Source organism: Phycodurus eques, chromosome 23 (assembly GCF_024500275.1).
Source record: "Phycodurus eques isolate BA_2022a chromosome 23, UOR_Pequ_1.1, whole genome shotgun sequence".
Taxonomy (NCBI): Eukaryota; Metazoa; Chordata; class Actinopteri; order Syngnathiformes; family Syngnathidae; genus Phycodurus; species Phycodurus eques.
Genome location: NC_084547.1, coordinates 4,055,531 through 4,079,631, shown reverse-complemented (window position 1 = coordinate 4,079,631; position 24,101 = coordinate 4,055,531). Strand labels below are relative to the sequence as shown.

At 44.1% G+C, this 24,101-nt stretch overlaps 1 protein-coding gene across 1 annotated transcript in view; it reads right to left on the bottom strand.

Annotated features, from left to right (window-relative positions):
- Nucleotides 1-721: 721 nt before the first annotated feature.
- The window catches only part of arap2 (ArfGAP with RhoGAP domain, ankyrin repeat and PH domain 2), a 59,131-nt gene continuing 35,751 nt past the window's right edge, over nucleotides 722-24,101 (bottom strand). Inside the window, exons 15-33 of the mRNA XM_061669434.1 lie at nucleotides 23,152-23,277; nucleotides 16,870-17,014; nucleotides 13,531-13,633; nucleotides 12,540-12,738; nucleotides 11,770-11,833; nucleotides 11,195-11,358; nucleotides 10,823-11,035; nucleotides 10,447-10,552; nucleotides 9,958-10,105; nucleotides 9,475-9,552; nucleotides 8,849-8,923; nucleotides 8,492-8,609; nucleotides 6,852-6,980; nucleotides 6,269-6,405; nucleotides 5,265-5,347; nucleotides 4,632-4,667; nucleotides 4,487-4,550; nucleotides 2,459-2,575; nucleotides 722-1,812 (exon numbers count right to left, since the gene is read on the bottom strand). Coding sequence (XP_061525418.1) covers nucleotides 1,552-1,812; nucleotides 2,459-2,575; nucleotides 4,487-4,550; nucleotides 4,632-4,667; nucleotides 5,265-5,347; nucleotides 6,269-6,405; nucleotides 6,852-6,980; nucleotides 8,492-8,609; nucleotides 8,849-8,923; nucleotides 9,475-9,552; nucleotides 9,958-10,105; nucleotides 10,447-10,552; nucleotides 10,823-11,035; nucleotides 11,195-11,358; nucleotides 11,770-11,833; nucleotides 12,540-12,738; nucleotides 13,531-13,633; nucleotides 16,870-17,014; nucleotides 23,152-23,277 — 2,366 coding nt within the window. The 3' untranslated portion in view covers nucleotides 722-1,551. The remainder of the gene's footprint in view (nucleotides 1,813-2,458; nucleotides 2,576-4,486; nucleotides 4,551-4,631; nucleotides 4,668-5,264; nucleotides 5,348-6,268; nucleotides 6,406-6,851; nucleotides 6,981-8,491; nucleotides 8,610-8,848; nucleotides 8,924-9,474; nucleotides 9,553-9,957; nucleotides 10,106-10,446; nucleotides 10,553-10,822; nucleotides 11,036-11,194; nucleotides 11,359-11,769; nucleotides 11,834-12,539; nucleotides 12,739-13,530; nucleotides 13,634-16,869; nucleotides 17,015-23,151; nucleotides 23,278-24,101) is intronic.

Genomic DNA, 24,101 nt, shown 5'->3' with positions numbered 1-24,101 from the left:
AAAGGTCTTAAAGTAAGAGTCTTTTTTTTTTTTCAGTCATGGCTAAAAAACATTGGTACTCCAGGGGTGCCAGTGTTTTTAGCCATAACTGTATAAAAACAATGTTGTTGTTGTTTTCCCCCCCTGACTGTTCAGCATGAAATCAGACGAAGCTTTTCCAGTTTTACATCAATTAGGATGACCAAAATCATTTCTCTGTGCAGTGGAATCTACGGAGCCCCCCTGGTGCCAAGGTATGAGAAAAATAAAATTCATTGATAATCTGTTCCCTCAATTTAGTAATCCGTTCCCTCAGTTTGATGTGGGTACACATACAGTATACCCAAAATTGGGCCAATTTTGCCTAATTTCCCTTCCCTTCCAATCAAAGTTAGCAAAGATCAGATTCAGAGATGTCTCTGAAAGATTATCCTGACCGATTATCGTGTTATCATTCAAATGTGGGTCATTTTTTTGTTCCGACTCAAACACAAAAGGTGACCGACTCTCCGTCGGGACGAATGAAAAAAATTGAGACTTCATTTCTTTGTGAGTGACCAAACGCACGCAAATAATGATTTGCCCCATTGTAAATGACGTCAGGAGGTATCACAATCAAGATGTGGCGCCGTGAAAATGCGTTAACGCGGTGACTGCCTGGTTCTAATTTAAGGGACGTGAAAGAGCGAGCAGCTCGCTCTATGAGGCATCACGTGGGGGGGGGGGGGGGGAGATGGTCAAATAAATAATTCACGGCCATGTGACAGTTGCCTACATGTGCATTTTCACCAAGCTGTGTGCATTATTGAAGACGGACGCACCCCCTTCGTTCAGCCATTTCGGGAATTTATTCTTCAACTTCACCTCATTAGTACAACAGTAAAATAAAAATGCAGCTTGCTTGAAATTATACTGTTCAATAATTACTGAATAAATTGTGACGATTTCCTCTGATTGGATGGTCAGAGCAAAACCCTTTACAGCCAAGTTTGAGGTGATGATGAATTGTATTGAATGAAATGATTATTTTCTGTCATTATATGAGATGAATATTGATTCCTACCGACTCCAGATGATGTACGTTGTACACTTGTCTGCTGTTACATTCCATTTTTTAATATAGCCTTGATGGTTTCTGTAATTGCGACGTGATTGATGAATTTGCGAGCGGACATGTACTTCAACGGAACCAAACGTTTTATTAGCAAACCTCTTTTAAGGAACGAGTTCTCTCCGCAACTTTGGAACGAGGCGCTTCGGAACACAAAGCAGGGAAACAGAAGCGAAGCCGTAATCTTACAGGAATAAAGACGTGTGTTTGAGATTTTTTTTGAAAACATGATATTTTAAGAATAAAGTTATATATTTGGACAGGACGCAAATCAGAAAGACTAAACAGAGCCGAAGTCTTGAACGAGGTAATGTTCTTTGGGCTTTTAAAAAGTCTGGGTATTTTGTCCAGATCTCGGAAGTCATCTTGCATCCATTTGTACTTTCACGCCATCCGATGGTACCGAGCTGCAAGGAAAGCGAAGACGCCGTCTGAAAAGGTCTCTCGCCTTTCCTCCGCCGTCACTCGGCGCCGGCGGCGCCGCGGCCCGTCTTATTCAGCACTGAATTCAACTCGCTCAGCAGATTCCGGGGCATCTTTCCCTCCCCGCCCCCCGGGCCGGGCTTCTTGCCGGCGGTCCCGACACTACTTTGCCGGGAAGCGGGCGGGGCCCGCGGGCCCTGCTGGCAAGGGTCCATGACGGAACGGCGCCGCGGGGCCGTGGGCTTTGGACTGTCGCCGGCGCTGCTCTTGAGGGCGAGGGAAATCCTCCTGTCTGACATCTGAGGGCAAAAGTTACCATTGATGCTTTTGCGACAACTCTCAGGTTACTTCCTGTTACTTCCGGTTTGTCATTGGATTGTTTCATATTCATAGCTCAATTCAAGTGTTTTCCATACAAATCTTGACTGTAATTATGAAATGACGTGGCTACCGAAGTATGAAGCACTGAAAAAAAGAGAGAAAAAGTTTTCAAGATTAAAGATGATACTTTATTCTCGTCATATTACGAGAATAAAGTTGTACATTTTAGGGGGGGAAAGTCATAAGTCATAATTCCGAGATAAAAAGTTGTACATTTTCAAGAATAAAGTGGGGGAAAAAATACTGATAGAAATTGCATAGTTTCCAAATGAAAGGAGTTTAAATTTAAAATTGCAAGCTTACAGAAATAAAGTTGTAAATTGGAGGGGAAAAAAAAAAAAGTTGTAGGCTAATTGGACCAGAATAAAGTTGTATATTTGATGCAAAATAAATAATACTAATTTGGATATTTGAGATTCTTATTTTGGAGATGAAAGTTGTAATGTTACCATAATAATGACAAACAAAACAAACAAAAAAAAGTTGTTGTCCAGATTCTTCCATTGTAGCTCCACGTGCTGAGCTACCAAGTCGACAGCAAGACGGACGCGCGCCTCGGCTCACCTGTCTGCCTGAAGCGGAGTTTTGCTGCAGGCGCTTTCTGCCGTCAACCACGGCTCCCCTTTTGGAGGACGCGTGAACTGCGCCGTCCCCCGGGTCCGAGCGGAGGTCAGAGCCGAACTGCGCATCGAGAAAATGAGCGGCGAGGTGACGAAAAAGACCATTTCCTTTTTTTCCGCCGCACATCGCTCTGACCCTTTTGACCTGTAAAAGCGACTTTTTCTTGTCCTTTTTTTTCCCCCCCTCCCCAAGCGCTGCCGGGACCTGTCCTTGGACGTACGCGCCAACCCACACGCCGCCATCAATTGCACCTTGCTACAAAATGATGGGCCGTCGTCGGCCAGTTGCTATGGAAACTGTCTCAGCGTAACACTCGCGAACAGGTAAAAGGGAGGAAACGGGAGAAGTGCTCTTGATTTCCTCCCTGCACTTCCCGCCGCTCGTATGTTCTTCCACACTATTTGCGCCATTCCGGAATTGAAGGACAATTTAAGCACACATTTATTAAAAAAAAAAAAAAAAAAAAAGGAACATTTATTTATTCTTCTTTTTTTTTTTCTAAAAAAATAAATAAACAGGTAATAAACCCTATACAATTTGATTCGCCCAGCTCAACCTACTCTGGCATCTGAAAAACATATTTTAAAATGTTCTTATCTAAATTCTCTACAATTAAATAACTTACATATTTTGGATATGTAAGTTAGTCATGAAGGGGGTTGCTCAAGAGCAATTTGGCATTCTAAATCTTGAGGAATTATTTTTCCTACAGTCACATTTATTTCTGAAGACAACTGCAATTTACGCAACAAATTGCGTGTCAGCATTTTGGATTATTTGAAATATCATGGTAGGGACACAAAATGGCTTCCAATTCTGGAATGACCTATTTAGCGCATTTGAGGAGGAGCGAAACTTTGTTTTTTTTTAAACAGAAAAATTGGAGAGATCACTCTCCACCTGACAACGTTGGCCTTTTTGCTTGCGAGGGCGGTAATAGGTAAGCACCTGTGATAAACAACACTGAGTTCCCGAGGTGGGGGGGCGGGGGGGGGGGGGCTAATACTAATACTAATGAAATGTCTGCACCGAGCCGCGAAAGCTCGAAGCCTCATCGGCTCAGAGTGAAGGGGTCGGAATAGGGAAGCCTGCCCGCGCCCACTCCGAACAAGATTCTATTTGTGGAAACGAGAAACGTACCAGAAATCCCGCACAGAGTTCAGCAAAAGTCAAAATGAATGATTTTTTTGTTTTTACAAAAACAGTTTCATACTGGATGCTTTGACGATGTTTTATCGAGTACAATTCGGGTGAGTGTTTTTTTTTTGGGGGGGGGGGGATGCTGTTATCATTGGAACGTTTGCTCAAAAGCATTCAAATTATATTCTCACTGTAGATGACGAAAATCTGAAAAAATATTTGCATAAGAATTTAGAATGCAGTGTAATATCTGTGACTGAGTGTGTATGGCTTCGAAAGGCGGGACCTGGCCCGGTGATTGACATGGGCGTCGGCAAATGAGTTGAGTGACTCGGCGTGAGCAGCTCGCGTAGAAATTTGCTGACGTTTTGGCGACCAGGGATTTGTGGTATATTTATGGTTTAAACTATAAATACCGGTGATTGTCAACAATGCGGGGTAATAAAAAATTTTTTTTCGCTATTTGAGGCAGGACTCGGTCCCTATTATTACTGTACCGATTACCATACTATATGACATGTTCACCGATTCCGCATTCTTGATGTGTCAGCGCAAAAACGACAACGAAGTGGCCCTGACCTTGTTCTCACGAGCGGGTTTCAAGATATTGCCGCGTGTCCGCGGAAAATTTTACATCTCCCCGTTCATGAATTTCATCAGACTAACAGCACAACGGAAATCGGCGGCGAGGCGACGTGATTTATACGCTCGTAACTTTGGCTTTACGATCGCAAAAGCTGATTTATGTGGACAGAGCCACTCCCCCAGTCGAAATTAGGCGTGACGGGAACGTGACAACTTCTGAATTGAAGGGGGATTTTCACCGCGTACCTTCATGCTGATGATGTCCGTCACCCAGCCGACCTGCGTCTCTCTCTCGTCGCAGCAGAAGTGCCTGCAAGGGAGGGAGATCTCTTGGGCCCGTATCGGGATCGGTTGTACGGTTCTCCATTTTGGAGCGGCTCCGCTTACTCACCACTGCTGTTTCCCCGTGTAGACGGTGAAGCCCCAGCTGGTGGAAAATGGGGGGGGGGGGAAGTCACATTTAGCGCACAAAGGCGTTTTTTATGAATTATCAAAACACGATGCTGTTTTTTTGGCCCCTGATTACAATCCACTTCCAAAAATTGCGTACCTCACCGTCACGCGTTCATGTCTGCTTTGGGTGAGAGAGGAACTAATGAGGTGGACGAGGTAAGACTTGCCCCGGCTTAAGAGGTGCGGAGGACGAGCAAAGCCTGGAGCAGCGCCGCACTGAGTTGAGGCGGCTGCAGTGGCGGGTGCACACACACGCACACACACACAGCACACGCACGCACGCAGGGAGACGTCGGCCTAATGAGGCACCGGCGTGCCGCTCCTCCTCGCTCGCCCCCTCACCGCCGCGCTCTCGCTTTTCTCGTCTTCATTTCAGCGCATCCCGCAGCCCACTCGACAGTCTTCTCGATGACAGCGCGGTGCATCACTCTTTTCCCGCTCCGAAACCCGGCCGCTCCACCCCCGTACGCGTGATTCACGCAAAACTCGCCGGGGCTCCGGGAGCAATAGTCAACGATGATTCAAACGCGGCCCTTTTATGTTGTTGTTGTTTTTTTAAAGCGCGACGTACCTGCTCGGAGGCTTCAGCTTCTTCTTCAGGCCCAGGTAACATTTGGCAGCCTTGAGATGGAGCACCTTCTCGGCTTTCGTGGTCTAAAAAATGAAAAATACCATCAGTGATCGGTGTGGTGTGGTAGGCGAAAGAATCACTGAATCGTTCAGTTGTATTTCACTTTTAATTTCAATAAATTGGCATGAATTTTAAGTACTCCCCCCCTCCCCTCCCTCTCAATCCAAAAACCAACCTGCCGCTCATCACGGAGGCCAAAGGATATCAATGATTACCTCTGCATTTTGCGGCGTAACGAGCCGCATTCTCGTATGGTGAGGAACCTTAGTGGGAAGCGGCGCCTTCTCCACGCAGCCCGCCACCACGACCGCCCTCGCCCCTGCACCTTCATCAATTATTAAAACTTCCTCACACGCCTTTACAAATCCCATGTTTCAACTGCAGATAGGCGCCAGGAAGAAAAACCCTCCAGGGAACGCGAGCCCGCCGCTCTGCTCCAATCTCCAAAGCACTGTTTTTTTTTTGTGTGTGTGTTTTTTTTATTTTTATGGCAAGTCAGCAGGAATTCTTTCACTGCGTTTCCTTACTTCATCGAAAAAACTGAAAATTGTCGGAAATGACACTTGCCCGTCACCGTGGAAATGAAGCCATAAGGAATTAGGCAGGTCTGTTACGTCCCCTTTTTTTTTTTTTTTTTTTTTTTTTTTTAATTAAAGTTGACAAAAAAAAAAAAAAACTCAAGAGGTACTGCAAGTGGAAGTCTCCACGCTGTGTTTGAATGTGAAAAGCTGTGACGGGATGTTTACCGGAGTCGCGGCGTGAGATTAGGCGGAAAATGTTTTTTTAAATTAAAGTTGACAAAAAAAAGAAAAAAAGAAAAAAAAAACCTCAAGAGATACTGCAGGTGGAAGTCTCCACGCTGTGTTTGAATGTGAAAAGCTGCGACGGGATGTTTACCGGAGTCGCGGCGTGAGATTAGGCGGAAAATGAAAAAGTGTGCTCACTTTGATATCTCTGTAGAGCAGCAGCTTGTGGGCACGCAGCGCCACGTATTTGTCCTGGAACTTGTGCCCGGAGAGCAGTTTGGAGCAGCCGTCGTTGAACTTGAGATGCTCGCCTTTCACCAACCGCTTCGGATCCACTTTGGGGAGAAACGGGAATTGGGAGTCAGCCGCGACGGACCACCGAAACCGCCCTGCTCGGCTGGGGTGAAGACCGGTTTCGGGTCTATCTCGCCGCCCGCCCAAAATCGACCGCTCCGGATCACCAAAATAATGTTTTGCGTCTGGGTCATTTCTATATAACTGGATCACTAACAGTAAAGACGTGGCCCACTGAATTTCTCCACTGATGAGTATTTGACTTACTGGCAGTTGTTATCCATCAAAAGGTCATAATTGTTTCCAAGAAGAAGAAAACAACTTTTTCAAACATTTCATGCCAGAACGTCTTCAGCGTAAGAAGTCCCAAATGAAGTTTCATGATTTGCAACATGTTTTCTGAAGATGCTCGTTCCATTTTTGCATATATGCTATTTTTCTCCGAGAAATTTCGAAGAATTTCCTTCGGGTCGACCTTGAGTTGTACCTTTGTCTTCTGCGTCTCTTTTGGCCACCGCGAACTTCTTCAAAACCAGAAAAGCCGAACTGGGGTAGTCCAGCGCGCTCCATTCCAACACCTGCTCTAGAATCTTCTCGCTGTGGTGCAACGGCCGCTCTGTTCGAAGCGCAAGAAACAATAAGGAGGACACGAAATTCTTTCCAATGGCAAAAACAACCCCAACCTCAAGGCGCCAAAACCCTGCACTAATTCCAATTAACTGCAAAACAAAACGATGCTGCTGTTCTCCTCCTTATTTTAGCGGCAGGAAAGTTATCTTGAGCGGATCAAGATATGATTATGAAAGCACACTCATGTGCAAAATAGACCTATTATCTCCTCCTAATTGGTGAACAGGGCGCAACACTATCGGCACGCTCCTGCTCCTACACTCCCCAGTTATTCATAACCCCCGAGGTAAAACGAGCCACAATGGCGTAACATATTCATAGCGCCGGCTTTATCGTCTTTGGGATCGCGGCAGACAAATATTAGCTCGGTGTTTTATCTCGAGCCGTCCTGCGAAAATGGCCTTTTTATGGCTTCGGGGGCAAGGCTTGGAAAATTCCAGGAATTGTCAAAGTTGGAAACTTTGAATCGGAAGTAATGAAAATGTATGGGAATAAACCAGGAATTTACATGAAGAGGGAACTTAAGAATGGATTTTAACAGAGCCAGATTTCATGCAAGTCCAATTGAATATGAAGAGCCGATAGCCTGAAAGCATTTGGTAAAAATGCAGAGGCTAAACTTATTTTCTCTTTTCATTTTGAATTGGACGTTGCCATTCTTGATGGGGGTGTATTTTTGTTAGTTTTTCTTTGAATGGGTTAGGTATTGAGTAATATTTAACCCAACATTCATGATTTTGTACTTCAATGAACTTGATCCTTCAACAAGACATTAAAAATGCTAAACATCCTTTTTAATAGTATTATTTTGCATGCACGTCGGCTTATGACAAAAGAACATTTGTATTTTGACTGTACATTTGAATATGACACCGTTCCATGAAATAATCCTTGATTCCTGGTTAACTCCCTAAAATCCCATAGAAAATTGAAAATGTTTTTTCAATTCTTGAAATGCTTTCCATTGAAATTTATTGAAGGCTTTCCTGAAATTCACCGAAACATTTCCACATCGGTGCGCCCACATGTTTCGCGTTGAGGAAAAACCCACTTTTGGTGAACCGAGGGAGGTGGAGGTGGAGGTGGAGGTGGAGGTGGGTGGCCCGCCAGCTCAGCAACTCAACACCACCGCCATAATAATGTGAGAGGAAGTGGGTCGACTCCCCTCGCTCGAGCGTGCGAGGACGATAAAGGAAAACGACGGGCCATGACGAGGGAATTAATTAATCCGCGCGTGTGCTATCATCTTCCATTACGCCACAAGATTAATGTTCTCATCGTGAGACAAAGACTGAACCTTGGACAGGAAGTCCAGTAATCTAAGGACAGAGCCTGACCGCGAATAGCGAAAAACAGAGGAATTGAGGTGGTACGAGGGCTCCCTCTAGTGGTACCCCAAAGAATTACTGAATTAAATGTTCACATTTTGCATAATGTTAAACAAGCACACATTCAACAATAGCTTTTCTTCAGGATACAATGACAGAAATATCTTACCCAACTCTCCATTTTCGATGACTTCAAATGTGGTCCACGCGTCGTCGGCGTTATAGGGGACGTTGCGCATGCTCAGCGCCGTCTCCGCGAGCTCCGCCGAGCGCATGCTGGGCCAAACCTGGCGACGTCGACAACACAAACACCGGCAGTGCAAAGAAGAATCATCCCTGAGGGCAGCGGTGTCAAACTAGTTGTCATCGCGGGCCACATCGTAGTCAACGTTACCCTCAGGGGACCGGTTAGAACGGCGAAAGCACATAATTATAATCGCAGCGGGTGTAACGGTACGGCCAGATTTTTTTTAAAAAAGGACACAAACAGCGGTGAAAAGACAATTTTGCACGTGTGTGTTCGCACCTTGATTAAACAGCAATTCTCCGGCCCTCGCTTTTCCAGGTACACCTCGAAGATCAAGTCCCCAGCTGGCGAGAACTGGGCGGGAGATGAAAATTCGAAATCGGCTCAGTTACAAAAACAGTGCAAAGGGGTTACGATTAGATCAGCAAGCGCTTTTCATTTGCTGTCTGGGAACATCTGCTCTGGAGGGAGTCTCAGAGTCTCCAATAACGCCATCAAAATTGGCTGGATTTGTTGCTCGTGGCTTTTTATTTCACTTTCAAATAGTGCAAACTTTTTTTGACGTTTGAGAGAAAATTCCGTGAGTAAGTGAGGGGTTTATTCATTTTTCCTCTCCCAAATGTTTTCACCAGCTGCGGCCTGTGGGCATGAATTCCCTGCCAAAAAAGGTTAACAGGAACAAAACTCTCATTCCGCATGCCTCCACCCCTATCATGCCACCCCCCCCCCCCACCCCCACCCCCCCGCCAGGCCCCTCTTCATCCTCCAACCCACTGCCTCATTTCCAGGAAAAGTGCTCGAATGAAAGCCTGATTTGCGAGATCCCGATGCAAGCAGGCAAATCAATACATGCACACAAACAAAACAGAACCGTGGGTGATTTCCATTTGCGGGGATTGACTTACTGTGGTGTCCTTTTTGTCATTCCAGCGCGTGATGAAACTATTCTCCCTCTCCATCTGTCGCACCTGCTCTTCATTGACCTGTTGCAAGCACACGGGTCCGGAATCAATTGAGAGTCGCTTCAGGAGAAAACATTGAGGAAATTGAAGAAAACACCTTGCTGAAAAAACTATTTCCATGATTCAAGTTTGTGGAAGATAAGAAAAAAAAAAAAAAAAGGTAATTGGTGTTTATTAATGAGAATTATTATTTTTTCCACCTGATGAAACAGTCAGTTGGCAACACTGAACACCCCTTGGTTTGTCGTTATAGGAACAAAAGATGAACAGCATGAGACAGAACCGCTACAAGTGCCTGTTACGTGCTATCATTCTGTGTCTATTTTGTCCAGAACAATGTCCGAGAGCGTTTACTAAAGACAACCAGGAAGTCTTTGAAAAGCCACAAAAACAACTATTCACTTTGATGAGTCGTTTTGGACTCACGTTGAAGAGCGTAACGTAGTTGTCGATGAGGTCGTGGACCACGCGGATCTCCTGCGGCGTTTGTCCCTGCGTCTGGAACAAGCAGGAGGAGAAGACCGAGGCCAGTTTGTCACCCGGCATGCGGTTGAGGTGGCGACACAGCTGAATCCTGCACAACAAGGAGGAACACCACGCACAGACGACACAAGGGGCTCTATTCCAAGTCCACTTCAATTTTAAATAGACAGTTGTACAGTGGTCATTATACACTGCATCCGTAAAGTATTCACAGTGCTTCACGTTTTCCACATTTTGTGATGACACAGCAAACAACAACAACAAAAGACACCACATACAGGAGTACACTGCGTGACTGTCTTCACACATTCCATGCTTGATTGGTGTGAAAAATAACAAGTCCTAACACAAAGCACTTTGACAATCAGTCAACTCCCCCACAATTTTCTAAACATGCAGAAAAGGTTGGAACAGAGTAACCGGAGTAGATACCTATAAAGGTGTTGGAGCAAAGCATCAAGGGTTGCCCTGTTGGCTTTGGGCAAACTTTCTATAAAGGTGGAGTACTTTCTTACTCTCAGGCTCTCATCCTCCTCATCTACAAAAAAAATAAAAAACACAAAAGATGCCGTTTGCCGGAGGTGGGACTAAATCACATATGTGCGAGTCATAAGTAAGTCAACTCTTAACCTTCAAGTTTCAAGCAAGTCGCAAGTTACTGTGGCAAAATCAAGTGCGCACTAAATTTTTGTCGACTCATTACTTGCGTTAAGCACATTAGCTACCTTGCCTGCAGCATCTGACCTTGTGTTAGTTAGCTGCACTACCACATTCACAAAACCACCCTGCCACCTGCACGCCAACGTACCCAAAGCCGAAACCCAGTAAGGATAGAGCTCCTTGGTCAACAGGGCGTCCTCCGCTTGCGATAAGAAGCTCTTCAGAGTGTCCGTCACATCCCCCAGTTGGCGCTCCTTGTACCGTAGTTTGACATTCCGGGCGTCCAGGGTGAACTCCTCCAGGAGCTGCGCCACCCCGTTGGGATCGCCCGGCTGCTGGTAGACCCCCTCCTGGCACAAACCTGTCACAAGAGGACGGGGATACTTCATTCAAATCCAGCAGTCTGGCTTTTGAATACTCATGGATTTTCAAGCATTCGCCGGCCGGGCTTGGAACCTAAACCCTGCGAATAGCAAGGCTTCAATTTACAACGAAGCTTTTCGGGCGTGCTGCAACTCACCGTACTGAGTGACAAACGCGATGCAGCTCTCCACGACGATGGGGACGCCGTTTTTCGTGAGCTGCTGGTCGCCAAGCGCTTTGCCGTCGGTGCCGGCGGCCTGCGTGATGGCTGAGTGCCAAAGCGCAAAGTCCATCGTGTTGAAACCGTGGATGTAAATGGTTCTGTGAAAACATTATGAAAATGGAGTCTTGGGAGGAGCTTGAGGGGGCCCTAAAAGAATCGTTGCCCAAGGACACAACTTTTAAGTTCAATATGTTTGCATTTAGTCTTTTAAGAACTGTTTGTTTTGGAATATTCATTTTAACATTGTCATTTCTAACAAGAAAGGAGCCAAAAGAAAGGATTTTGACACGGGGCGCGCGCTTCCAAAATGCCAATATTTTGACGAGGTTGCTTATTTATTATTTCTACGGAAGTTGAGGCAAGTTAAAAACCGTTTCAAAACTTTGGTGAGCAGAAGAAATAAAAAGCAAGCAAAAACAAAATAACACCGACAATGAACCAACCAAATCTGACGTAATGCATTGTGTGGCTCCAGCAATTAACTCGCCTTTGCTACAACACTGACATACCTTCCGCTCTCCACCATCAGCAGCACTTGGATCTTCTCCTCGCCCTCAGTGTGGGTGGTGACGGCTGAGGACGAGAAAGCAAACAAGTGATCCACAATTTCCAGAACGGAGCACGTGAACATTCGGGAAACTCTTTGGGAATTCAGTGGAAGCGAATTATGCAGAGGTGGGAACGAGTCGCTCTAATAAATCTTAGCAAGTCCCAAGTCCTGACAGTGGTGAAGTAAATCAGACTCGAGTCAGGAGCATGTGTACGGTGTAGACACCTAAACACACAAGTGTCGGATGAGGATCCTCTGGATTGGTTACTTTCAGTGTTTGTAGATAACACAACGTATAAAAATGTCAAAGTCATCAGAGAGTTAGCACAGTTAATCACAGACTCTCTTAAATCGTAAGCGGATTAGGACATTTTGTGCTGCGGGGGGTTATACAGATCTAATTTGTGGCCTATTAAAAGCTCCACTTAAGCTGTCTAGCAGGGGACTGTTTGCTTGTGGCAATTTTCGGGGAAAGGCACAACAGCCTGATGATGTCACTGCGACACTTAGCTTCGAGCACTGGTTCTCAAACGGCAATAAATTATGTCGTGTCATTCAAAAAATATATATACCGAGAGTGGGAGGAAAAAGTATGTGAACCCTTTGGAATTTCTTACATTTCTGCATAAATGTGGTCTGATCATCTAAATCACAAGAATAAGCAGAGTCTGCTTAAAATAATACGACGCAATCAGTTTGTGGCGACGGAGCCTAACGGCGAACGCTCACTGAGCTCCTGCAGCTGTTTGAGATGAAGCACTTCCTGGTCTCCCTCCTCGTCGCCGGAGCCAAAGTGCAGGACGGAGCCGGCCAGGACGAACCAGCCCGTCCTCCAGTGGTACAGGTCGTGGCCCTCCTTGTAGAGGAGTCGGCCAATGAGCTCGCTGTCCTTCTGCACCAGACCTTCTGCTTGGGGTGGCACCAAGCACTGCCGGGAACAACCAGCAACTTCAGAAAACAACTTTGTCATCTGCCTATTTCTAAAAATGTATCTGTAAGCGAGCCCTTGCAAATTTCTGGCCCACTGTGAATTTCAATTAAGAACCACGCCCACACCTGGCATATCCGTCTAGCTTGTGGAGTATGAAGTGCCGCGTGAACAAATGGAAATACTTCTATCGTTTTTACGATAATCAAGCCACGCCCAGCTCCACGCCTTGTCTTCACGGTAACAAAATCCATACTCGCCACTGCCCTACCAGCAAATGAGGGCATTGGAGGGCTGCAAGATTGAATAGTTGGACTTATGCATTCAAAGACATAAAAAAGGTCCAATTTGATTTTCCTTTTTGTTAAATTTATAAGTTCACCTGTAAAGGTTCCAGTACATTTTAGGTTCAACCTGAAATTTCACTCATAGGCAGAATATTCCGAACTTTTTCTGAGCAGTAGTCATTCTTGATTCTTGAGATATTGGGGAATTATTAAGAAGTGTTTGAAATTGTGTGTGTGTGGGGGGGGGGGGGGGTGCATCATATGTCTCTGGCCTGGTGTGTATTAGAAAAAGGAAAAAACTTGTTTAACACCTTGCTACTACAGCGCTTCCTCTGATACAGACGGAGAGGCATATGGACAGCTTTACCTCCTACTGTCTAACTGAGACTAAAGTAGAGAGGTGGCACATTTGTGTGGGAGGTGATTACGGCAAAGTGCGACGAAGACCGCGATGAAAAGCAGGGGGGAAAAAAAAAAAAAAAAGGGGGGAAGGGGGGGGGCTCACCTTGATCAGCGCCTGGATCCAATCACGGCGCGTTTCCTGCGTCTCCGCACCAATGACGAGGGACCGCGCTGACCGCAAGTACACCTCCACGGTGAACACGGCCCTGCCGGAGAAAACGATGGTAAACATCTCGCAAATGCTAAGGTGAGGATTTTTGTAATTGAAATACAGCAGACGGCCAAGGTCCACCTCCGTGAGGGGTGAAAAGGCGAATAAACATTCACAGACGCCACAAACATACAGTACATGCGCCATAAATGCACAAATTAGCATTCTGTGGCCACAAAACACGGAAGGAGCAAAAAGCTTCTTTGCTGGTGTTTCTGTCTGTACGCACCTGTGTTTCATGCCCACTCTCGCTTCCTATGTGAAGGAGCAAAGGCCGCACTATAGTTATCCTGGCGTCCAACTGCCGAGCGGGAGCTTGTGGGAGTACAGCGAGTCAGCCCGTTCTGTGCAGAGTGTCAGGGGAACGGGTGTTTACGTGGCCCCGGTCTGACCCGGCTCCGCCTCCTCACAGCAGGTGCGCCGACGCTTGTTAAGGGGGGTCCCGAAGGGTGAGTGAGGGGTAGCAGAGACCGGAGTGATGGCCAAACGATTGACTATTTTGAGGCCATGAAATACTCATTTGTGGCCATGAATTTGGAATAATGGGAGCACAAAATGCACGGGAATGGGTAAGAAGTTGAGTTAGCAAATGGAGCACTTGGAAGGAAGGAATACATTTGTATTCCGTGGCCACAATTTACTATTTCATGGCCACAAATTAGATATTATCCAACTCCTTGATTTGCTTAGGCAACTATTTACCAATTCATTTGTATTTTGTGATCACATTGTACCTCATTTGTGGCCACAAATTAGTATTTTGTCAGTGCAAAGCGGAAAGGGGCTCAGAGATGATCCCTGATGCACTCCCACTTCCACCGTAAACTCCTCTGTCACATCTACAGCATACCTCACCACTGTTCTGCTGCCCTCATATATGTCCTGTCCTATTCCAACGCACTTCTCTGCCACTCCAGACTTCTTCATGCAGTACCACAGTTTCTCTCTGGTTACCCTGTCATAGGCTTTCTCTAGAACTACAAAGACACTGATGACTGACTTTCAGTTCCTGTAGTCATACCAATACTTTTACCCATCCTCTTGGTACAAAACGAAACGCCGCACATTAGCTTACGACACGCATTTGTCCCAGGCCGCTGGCGCCGTGAAAATCGGAGTTGACCGAATGCGAGAAACAGCTGGGAGAAAGAAGAAAAAAAAGTGCAGTACAAAGCGAGTGGAAAAGGTCACTTTGCAAGGTTTTTAAAGAGTCTGAAGGTCACAATCAGCCGCTTTAAAAAGGCGGCCGCTGTGAGGCAAAAGGGACTAAAAACCTTATCAGCGGCCGACATGCTTCCTATGCATCCGTCCCTCTGAAGTGGATTTGTAATATTCATAGAAGGTTTGCATCAGGGTTTGAGCTGGAACTCACTGTGTCCTCTGTGCTGTGCAAAAAAACGACCCAAACATGTGGTTTTAACTGAGGCCACCTGCGGTGCGCCGATAGACTGCCGGCGGGAGCGTGTCATCTGCAAAAGTTAATATTTATGATCCACAGATATTTATGTAAAAAACAAAAAAAACAGACTGATTCAACTCATTTACTTGAGTAAACAGGACTCTGAAATGTACTCATGTGCAAAAGTCAAAAGTTTATTTTTTCCCACTGTCAAATACAGTGAGCCCCCATTGATGACAGGGGATGGATTTAAAAAGTACAATTGATTGCGTCAAGTTGTTTATTGCCAACGCCAGTTGAAGTTTACTGTAAAACTTAACAGAAAACAGGAAAATGACATGTTGTGTGTTTTAAAGTCCGCTAGCTTAATGCTAACACACGGTGCAAAACGTCATAGACCGGCCAACGAAACTAGAATCAATGTTGTGGTAGTTGTAACCCTTTAAGAAAAAGACATTTAACCGCAAACAGTGAAGAAACACATCGAGACGGACAATATAGCAATACTCACGGGGACATATTCTTTCTCCTCTGCAAAAAAATAATAAACTATTACCGCAGCTTAATCAGTCATTTAGTTGTGAAATTCTTCTTCTTGTACAGTATATTATAAGTTTCTGTGTTATACTGTCTCCTGGTGACCAAGGCACACACAGCAGAAGGAGCAAGAAAATGTCAATGTTTTATTATTTAAAAAAAAAAAAAAAAAAAACATGACAAAAAATGGTGTTGTTTTTGCAAGGCTGGAAAAGAATAATGACATTTCCATTCATTTCAATGGGGAAAGTTGAGTTGAGATCCACTGAAATTGACAGTATAAACTCATGTTTACTTTTGCATTTAAGTACATTTCAGAACCTGTACTTTTTTTTTTTTTTTTTTTTTACTTAAGTCAAAAGGAGTTGATGCAGTACTTTTACTGCAGCACCTGCACTTCTCCATAAGTGCAAAAGCGTTGGTACTTGAGGCGCCTCTGAGGGCGTTCCCCGCCTCTTCTTTGTGTGTCTGTTCCACTTCCAGGTAGAAAGAATCCAAAAGTTTGCTGCTGGAGCAACTTTTTAACTGAATGCCAGGTGGGAGGGGGAGGCCAGAGTAAACAGGAAATACGGCACTCGTAAAGCCCTGATAGGTCAGTGTTAAAGTGAATAATGCGCAAGCAAGAGATGTTGGAGTGCGATGCTCTATAATGCGTGATTTACATCGGCAGTCAAATCTGCCGCAGTCCAATAAATGAGAAGAAATGCTTCCAAGTGCCCGAGCTGAGTGTGCGCTCTGGAAATTAGGCATTGGAATTGGCGTTAATGGGCATTATGGTGAGAACAGGGGTGGTGGGTCAAGTGTGGCTCGCGGGCCACAAACGATCCCTTCCGTTCCTGAATCGGGCCTGCTGAGAATTGAAATGATCAGTCCTGTTGCATTCATTTAGCATTTTTTGATTAAAATGCTTCTATTCTCTTTTTAAATATTTATCTCCATTTCTTTCATTGAATGTTACAGGTAGATTTTACATTTTTAAAATTGTGTTAAATAATTACAGTTAAAGGATGCCATCGAAAATGAGCATGGCAATTTTTCGAGTACTAAAATAAACTTTTATATATGGTGCAAGATAATTTCCTGTTTTTGAATAAAGGGGTGGAAATACAAACTAAAATAAAAATGTGTCTGTTTGATCGAAAAAAATAATCAACAGATAATCATTTGTTGCAGCCCTTATCTCAAATCATGAGTAGATTGGTTTACTGAAAATAATAAATAAAAGATTTGTAACATTAAAAAATATTACTTTGAAATATTTCATATGATTAAATAATTGGTTGATTCGCTCGTACCCTGCTCCAGTCATCGTCTCGGCGTTGCTGATGGCCAGGCTGACCACGTCGGCGACGGCTACCCGGCCCACCGGCGTCGGACTCTGCGTGCTCTCGTAGTACGTCAAGAAGCCGCCCTCCAGCGTGCACCAGCGACGTGCCGTGTCTGCAAAAACAGAATCGCAAGAATACATTTGAGAGAGCGTTTTCGTTTCGATAGATCGCTGGGTTTATTTGATTAGAATTCAGTCAATCAATTGCGTACTTCCGAAAACCAACGAGGACAAAGCCGACCGAAACGGTGGAGGGCAAAGCCACAGCTTGTTAAACCTACGCCCAGTCGACAGAAACAAAACATAGTTCAGCAGCAAAAAGATATTTTTAGGTAGTATATTTACAGGTCTTTTTTTTTTTTGTACTTTACCACATAAAAAGTGGTATACTTTTGAGATAGTTTATATATTTAAGATTAATGACATAATAATATGGGAGAAAAGTTGTTGATTCCGAGAAAAGAAAGGAACATTTTTGAGGGAAAAAATGTATTATTATTATTATTATGTACGAGAAAAAAGTAATGCTGAATTTGTTTATATTTGAAAATATATATATATATTTTCAATATTAACGTTGTAACATTCTTTCGATGAAAGGTTGTATATTTTTCAGAAAAACAGTTGCGTGTTTATGAGATTGTTGTAACGTTCCGAGAAAAAAGATCTTATCCATATCCATAAATCATGCCACATGTAACTTTGAAGAAAAAAAAAAAAATCACAAAGACAAGCAAAATTTGCTGATGACACAATTTAGCTCACTGATAGCTGCTCAAACATGAACTAAGCTTCATGTCGGTTATGCGCTAAATTGAGCGTATGCTCGCTAATACTATGAATGAGCCTCATATGAATGTGGTTTGTTTGTGTTGAACAATTTAAATAGTGAAAATAGTTATTTATGTGACATGGGTTTATGATTGTCTACATGCTAGATGCATGGTGTTGGTGTAAATAAATCCAGGCAAGAACCAGTCTTCGGTTTAAATGCTTTGCCACCATCTTGTGGCATCTACAGAAGATCGGAGCTCATGACTCTAATCTCATACTCCTTCCTAAATTTAGGATTGTTGTGCTCTACTTTTCAAATGAAAATGTAAATTTTCAAACCCACCACCACCAAAAAAAAAAAAAAAAGCACTTTTGAATCGATGGCGCTTGATTCCACCACTCCTCTATATCAAAACCACATTGTCTTTCACGACCCTCTGACTGGGCGAATTACACATCCAATGAGAATGAAGTTCATGCAAACATACCTAATTTTGGATTTTCAAAGTCACTGTGCCATCTGTTTCTTTCTTACTTTGTTGTGCTGCAAACAAACACGCTCACACAGAGAAAAACAAACCCGGCGCGCCACCCGTCGCCCCAAAGTTTCCACTGTATTCATCTCATGAATATGCTAATTCTTCCGCCAACTGTGCGCGACGCTTGTGAAGAAGCGGATGGCGTCCCAATAAAAGTGCCTGCAACGGGCTTTTTCAAGGAAAAGGATGTGAGAAACACAAGGACGCCATTCACCCTTGCACTGCCTCTCCGTGTGGCTTTTTTCCCCCGGTTTTGTGTCGAAATAGGACAGATTTTAAAAAGGCAACATGGCTACTCGCTGCGGGCTTTCAAAAGAAAAGGAAAAAAAATAAATAATAAATAACTAACAAACAAACAAAATCAGTTCTTCTCTGAGAATAAAACGCTACCAGCAGCCGCTAAAGATTCATCATCTCGAGGAGCAAACAGCCGTGCAGCACGGAGAACATGTCACTTTTGATTTTGAAAATATACGTTTTTCTCAAAAACCCGACAACTTTATTCTCTGCATACTACAACTTTGATCTTGAAAACACATTCTAGTAACATTCGTCTCCAAAATATAAAACAGTTTCACAAATATATGACTATTCGCATAATATTAAGACTACATTTGAGAATATCTGACTCTTGTTCTCGAAAAAATAGGACTTTTTACTTCCTAAATATAGTACTTTTTTTAAAAAAAAATATTGTACTTTTTAAAAAAATATATACATCTTTTTCCTCTTGACCTACCATATTTAATCTGAAAAATACATCACAATTTACAACTGTGACATGGCTACTTGCTGTGAGGCTTTCAAAATGGGGGGAGGGGGGGAAAGACCGTTCCTCTTTGAGAATAAAACGCTAATAGCAGCCGCTAAAGATTCATCATCTCGAGGCGCAACCAGCCGTGCAGCCCGCAGAGCAGGAGTGCGATATTTAAAGCCGTCGCCGTTGACGACGCGCTTCTGCGCAAATGTGTTCCCGGATTGTTGCGCTTTAACAAAAAATGTCACGTCCGCCTTCTTGCTCGGGAGGACGTCTCGAAGTGCTCGTTCCGCACGCATTTCCACTTGGCTCCCTCTGTCCCCGTTCTAATAACCAAATTTGTAATAATCACAAGTCTCACGCCGTGGTCGTCTTAAGAGGCGCGCTTGATTTCCCAACAGCTCTGCCTCGTCTTATTAAGGACTTTAAATTATGTATGAATTCTTGTGTTGGCAAGAGGGTCGGTGAAGCGAGGACAAAAATGGCAGCCTTAATCCACGTTCACGCATTCCGACATCAAGCCGAAAATGCGAATTTTCAGGCCGGATTATCGGATGTCTCTGAAAGATTATCGTGAGGTGTGGGGCATGGGGTGTGTTAAGAGTGATTTTTCATGCCCGCTCGGCTCCGAAAATGGTCGTGACCAACAATCCCAAATATTAAGGGGGTGGACACGCAATGATAATCGGGCCTAATCTGAGCGTTTTTCCTCTCTTTCAATCAAAGTCAGCAAAGACTCAATTATTGGATGCCTCTTAAAGATTACACTGACCAATTATCCTGTGGCATGGGCTGTGTTAAGAGTGATTTTTCCTCTCAGGACTTCTCGGAAAAGGGTCGCTCTTGACAATCGTTAATGTGAAGCAGGGTACACAACGATAATCGGGCCGAGTTTGAGCATTTTTTTTCCCCCTCTCCTCTGATTAAAGTAAGCGAAGGCCGGATAATAAAATGCCTCTCAAAAATGATTTATTGATTATTATTTAGACGACCGTGTGAAAGCGATTTTTCTGATAGGAAAGTGATCGGGCCGACAATTGTATATGTTAAACCTGTTCAATATTGACGATCACAAAAGGATGAGCTACTAGTTGAGAGATTGTACATGTCTACCAAATCATTGTGCACAATACAAATGGCAAAGAGAAGAGTTGGCAAGCTAACATTTAGCCTAGCTTCTTCTATTTCTTCTTCTCTCTTAGTATTTCTTCAGTCCAGAATCCCTGTGGCACCACATTGCCTCTCACAGGTCAATCTTGGTACTACGACAGACAACCTTATTTGTGCGGTCTGCTGTGTTGGTTGGTCACCTGGAGCAGTGAGCGCACACGGCAATTTCTTTCTCAGCCTGTGTGGGGTTACTCACATTTTAAAAATCGGCTAAGATGTTAAAAAAATCGGTATGCGTGTCCAAGTGTTATACTGGCATAAAAATAAAAATAAAGGCTTTATTCCCGATTTCTATCATGGGATGCCAGCGGCTTTGTACAACGGCACAAGAGTGGGAATAATACACTTGATTTGGAATCAAGCAGCTGTTCCCCTTCCACGCAGCAAAGACCCCCGCGGCCGATCCGCTCTCCACGGGGGTCCGCCCGACTCGCCCACCACAGATGAAATCTGTGTGTTGCTCGCCTCCGAAATGGGCCAATTAGCTCGCGCGAGAAGATGGGAGGCTCCCGTTGGAATTTTTACAACATGAACATCTATTCGGGTTAATCTCTCACTTTGTGACTTGCGATAAATGCTTAAGTGTGCAAACTGAGTCTGCTGATGAGACTGATCGGCGCAATCAATACGGCCATTAAACCCACCCGTTGTTCATCAACATTTAAGAATAAAGCTTTTTACTGCCAAGTTTGCCGTCCAATTGGGTCCAGACCAAACTGGAATTGACCGGCACCAACTTCGCGTCAGTGCTCATTAGAAAAACAGACGACACCAAATCCCACTCCTTACCCACCCGCCCCCTCCTGCCAATCATCCGCCAATCTCGTTATCAGCATCGACAGGACAGCTTGTCAGCGAGCTTGAAATGAAATTGGAGACGATGAAGGGATTGCAAGGCCGAGCCAAAATTACAGCCCAAACTCCCAGTGAACCCTCGCTATACGTCTGTTCAACGACGACAACGGTTTTCAAAAATGTTCGTGCAAAAACAGCACGTGACTCTGCCATCCATTTCCCAGAATCAACGGGTCATGCCATGCACTCATGACTCAGTCGGCCGTTGTTTCTCATCGAAGTACAGGATGCGTTGTGCCCATGTTGCCCCAACTTGCCCAAATTTTGCCGAGGAGACCGGGACAGTTGTTGTTGAGAAACGCGCGCATTGTGGAATACCCCTTGCCGTCTTTTAGACCACCTTTTATACTGTACAACAGAATATTCTGAGTGCCAGCCATTTGATATAGAATAAGAGAAACAACTATAGAATTCAAGAAAGAACTCATAGCAAAGTATAAAAATGGCTCCTCTCTCTTCCACCTTGTCATCTTCCGTACGCCATCAAGAGTTTTAATAAGTGTAAAAGTGATTTATTTATTCAATTCACGAGTTATTTATATTTATTTTAAACCATTTTCTGTTTGTAAAACTATAGTTATTCTCTGTGAAATGCATTCTTTGTGAATAGTTGTCAGTTTCTGGAACGGGATTTAATTGGATTCATATTTTTCCGATATATTGCTTTGGTTTTCATACAATTCCATTTCAGTCGGATGTTCTGGAACGGTTTCAACATGAAAACCGAAGTTCAATGTATCCCACAATGCATCTTGAAAAGTAGTGAACAACTGATGGCGACTAGAAAAACAATAAATCCCATTGACAGTAAAATGCTTTCCCATTCCCGGGGGTTTATTATTTGATTTTCAAGCACGAGATAAATTCATGAGACGAGGCTCGAAAATTATCTTTAATCACAGCACGGACGGACATAAAGCATTTTGTTCCTATCCGTGGAAAATACACTCAGCTTAAAAGATTACCATGTCATAAGAAAGTGTTTATTTGTACAATACGCGTTACAGACGGTAAATTTTGGAACTGTGCGACAGCGATGCCGTAATTAACGACGTGCGCAATTAGTCTTGGAACGCAATTTATCACTTGACTGATAAGTCAAATATAGAGTCCACTATGTCGTGATTAAGGAGTAGGCGATGAGTGAATGATTGTCTCCCTCCACAGCCAATGTTCAGACACACTGCACGTATAAGATGTTGTTGTCCCTGTTCTTCTTCCCTAAAAGACACCTCCGTTTTTCCCCACACGTCTCCCCCTTAACCACCGAACCCACCCGCACGCTCCGTCCCCGAGGGCAGCATCCAAGACGGCTCCCTCTCCCAATTACCCGTGGGCCCCAGGGACACTCCAGCTGTTTGGAAAGGTGGGACCACCGCGGAGTAGGAAGTGCAGCGGCTGAGGGAGCTGCGAGTCAAGTGCAGTCTGATGCGGAATTTTTAACTACCTTCAGAAGGGAAACGTTGGGGAAGTACTGTAGCCTTTTGTGGCTCAAGGTTATCCTCAGTCAACTCCTGCCATATAGCAGATTTTTCATCAATCCTTTTTAATAGGCTTGTAAAGTTTACAGGTAAGTCCGAACTTACAGTTGCGCGCCTTCAAGAGTAGTACAACGTTGTGCCACAACAGCGCTGAGGTCTTTGTCGGTGTTGCTGCTCCGTGTGTGTTAAAGTAGTTGTTTGAAAACTCTCTTTCTACTGGCGTGAGAGAGTCTTCGTTTCCTCAAAGTGAGGTTATCCGATAATCTCTCATTTCTTGACAGCGAGAGTGTTAGAACAGGCGCTAAGGATGACTTTAAAACATCTTTTAATACATTCAAATGAGTTTAAAGTGTGTGGGAGGGGTAAAACTGTGCCAATTTTCCGGATTGCGATAAATCGAGGTTCCCTTTATTACCTTGGTATCGCCAAAAATGGCCGCCATCTATAAGCGTAGCCAGCTTCTGTTTGAGTTCCACAGCACATGCATTGATTGTTGTGACCCGAGTGTTTGGTGTCAGGATTAAACGATTCGCCAGTCTGACAGCTGACGTGCTGACGCAGATTGATCGATGAGTGCTTAACTGCAGCGGACCCCTGACGAACGCGTACTTCATCGGTGCCCGGCCGACGGATTGATGGGCCTTGTCGGCCCGCCGCGGCGCGCGGGCACTCACCGTCTCCTTTGCGCCGATCCGGAGGCGTCCTGCCGTGGCCCGGGGAGATGTAGAGGAAGCCGTCCATGAAGGGGGACGCTTCGAACGGGGATGACTTCTCCGACCGCGGGTCAAGTCTTGGGAAAACTGTTCGAGGAGTAGATCACAATGAGAAATCCAGTATTGATCCTCGAATATAAATGGGCCATTCACATTCTTTTATACATGCATACACACAAAAATATACAGGGGACGGGGTGAGCAGTGACTCGTTTGCATGAGGGAATTGTACATTATAAAACTGGTTCGAAAAGGTGTAATTAAAAAATGTAATGACACATATCCATTTCCATGATTACAATTGTTGTTAGACATTGGAATGATCGCCTTCATTTCCTCCTTCAATTGGCGCACTCTGGTCATGTCCCATTCTGGCCTAGTCTCAAACATGACCTAGTTTTCCAAATAGGACCTCGAAACTAGTATCTATTAGTTTGTGAGAGATTTGGAAAAGGTTAGACTCATAGTTACACTTTTGGACACAAACAACTAAAACTGACATTAGAACAGTTTCATCTTCATAATTTTGGACCTTTATAGGGAATGTTCACTTATCTGGGTTGCCATATAAAGTAATGTCTAAATTTGTCATTAGGTCAACATGGTATGTTGTTTTCCACACGCACATGCAAGAAACTATTTTTTTATGATGCATTTACAGTTCATCATGTTTTTTTTATCAGTTTATTATTTGGGTAAAGAGCAAATGTGTGATTAGTTCCAAAATAATTATCGCTGGTTTTAACCCCCATTTTTAGAGGAAACATCAAAGTGTCCTGTTGCTGCATTCATTTAAAATTAAGAAAAGCCATCAGAACTTAATCAAATGCAACTAGATACTGTATATTACTTTGAGAAAGTAATTGAACTAATTACAGTACGGTTACATTTTCACCAAAGTCGTCTCTCCA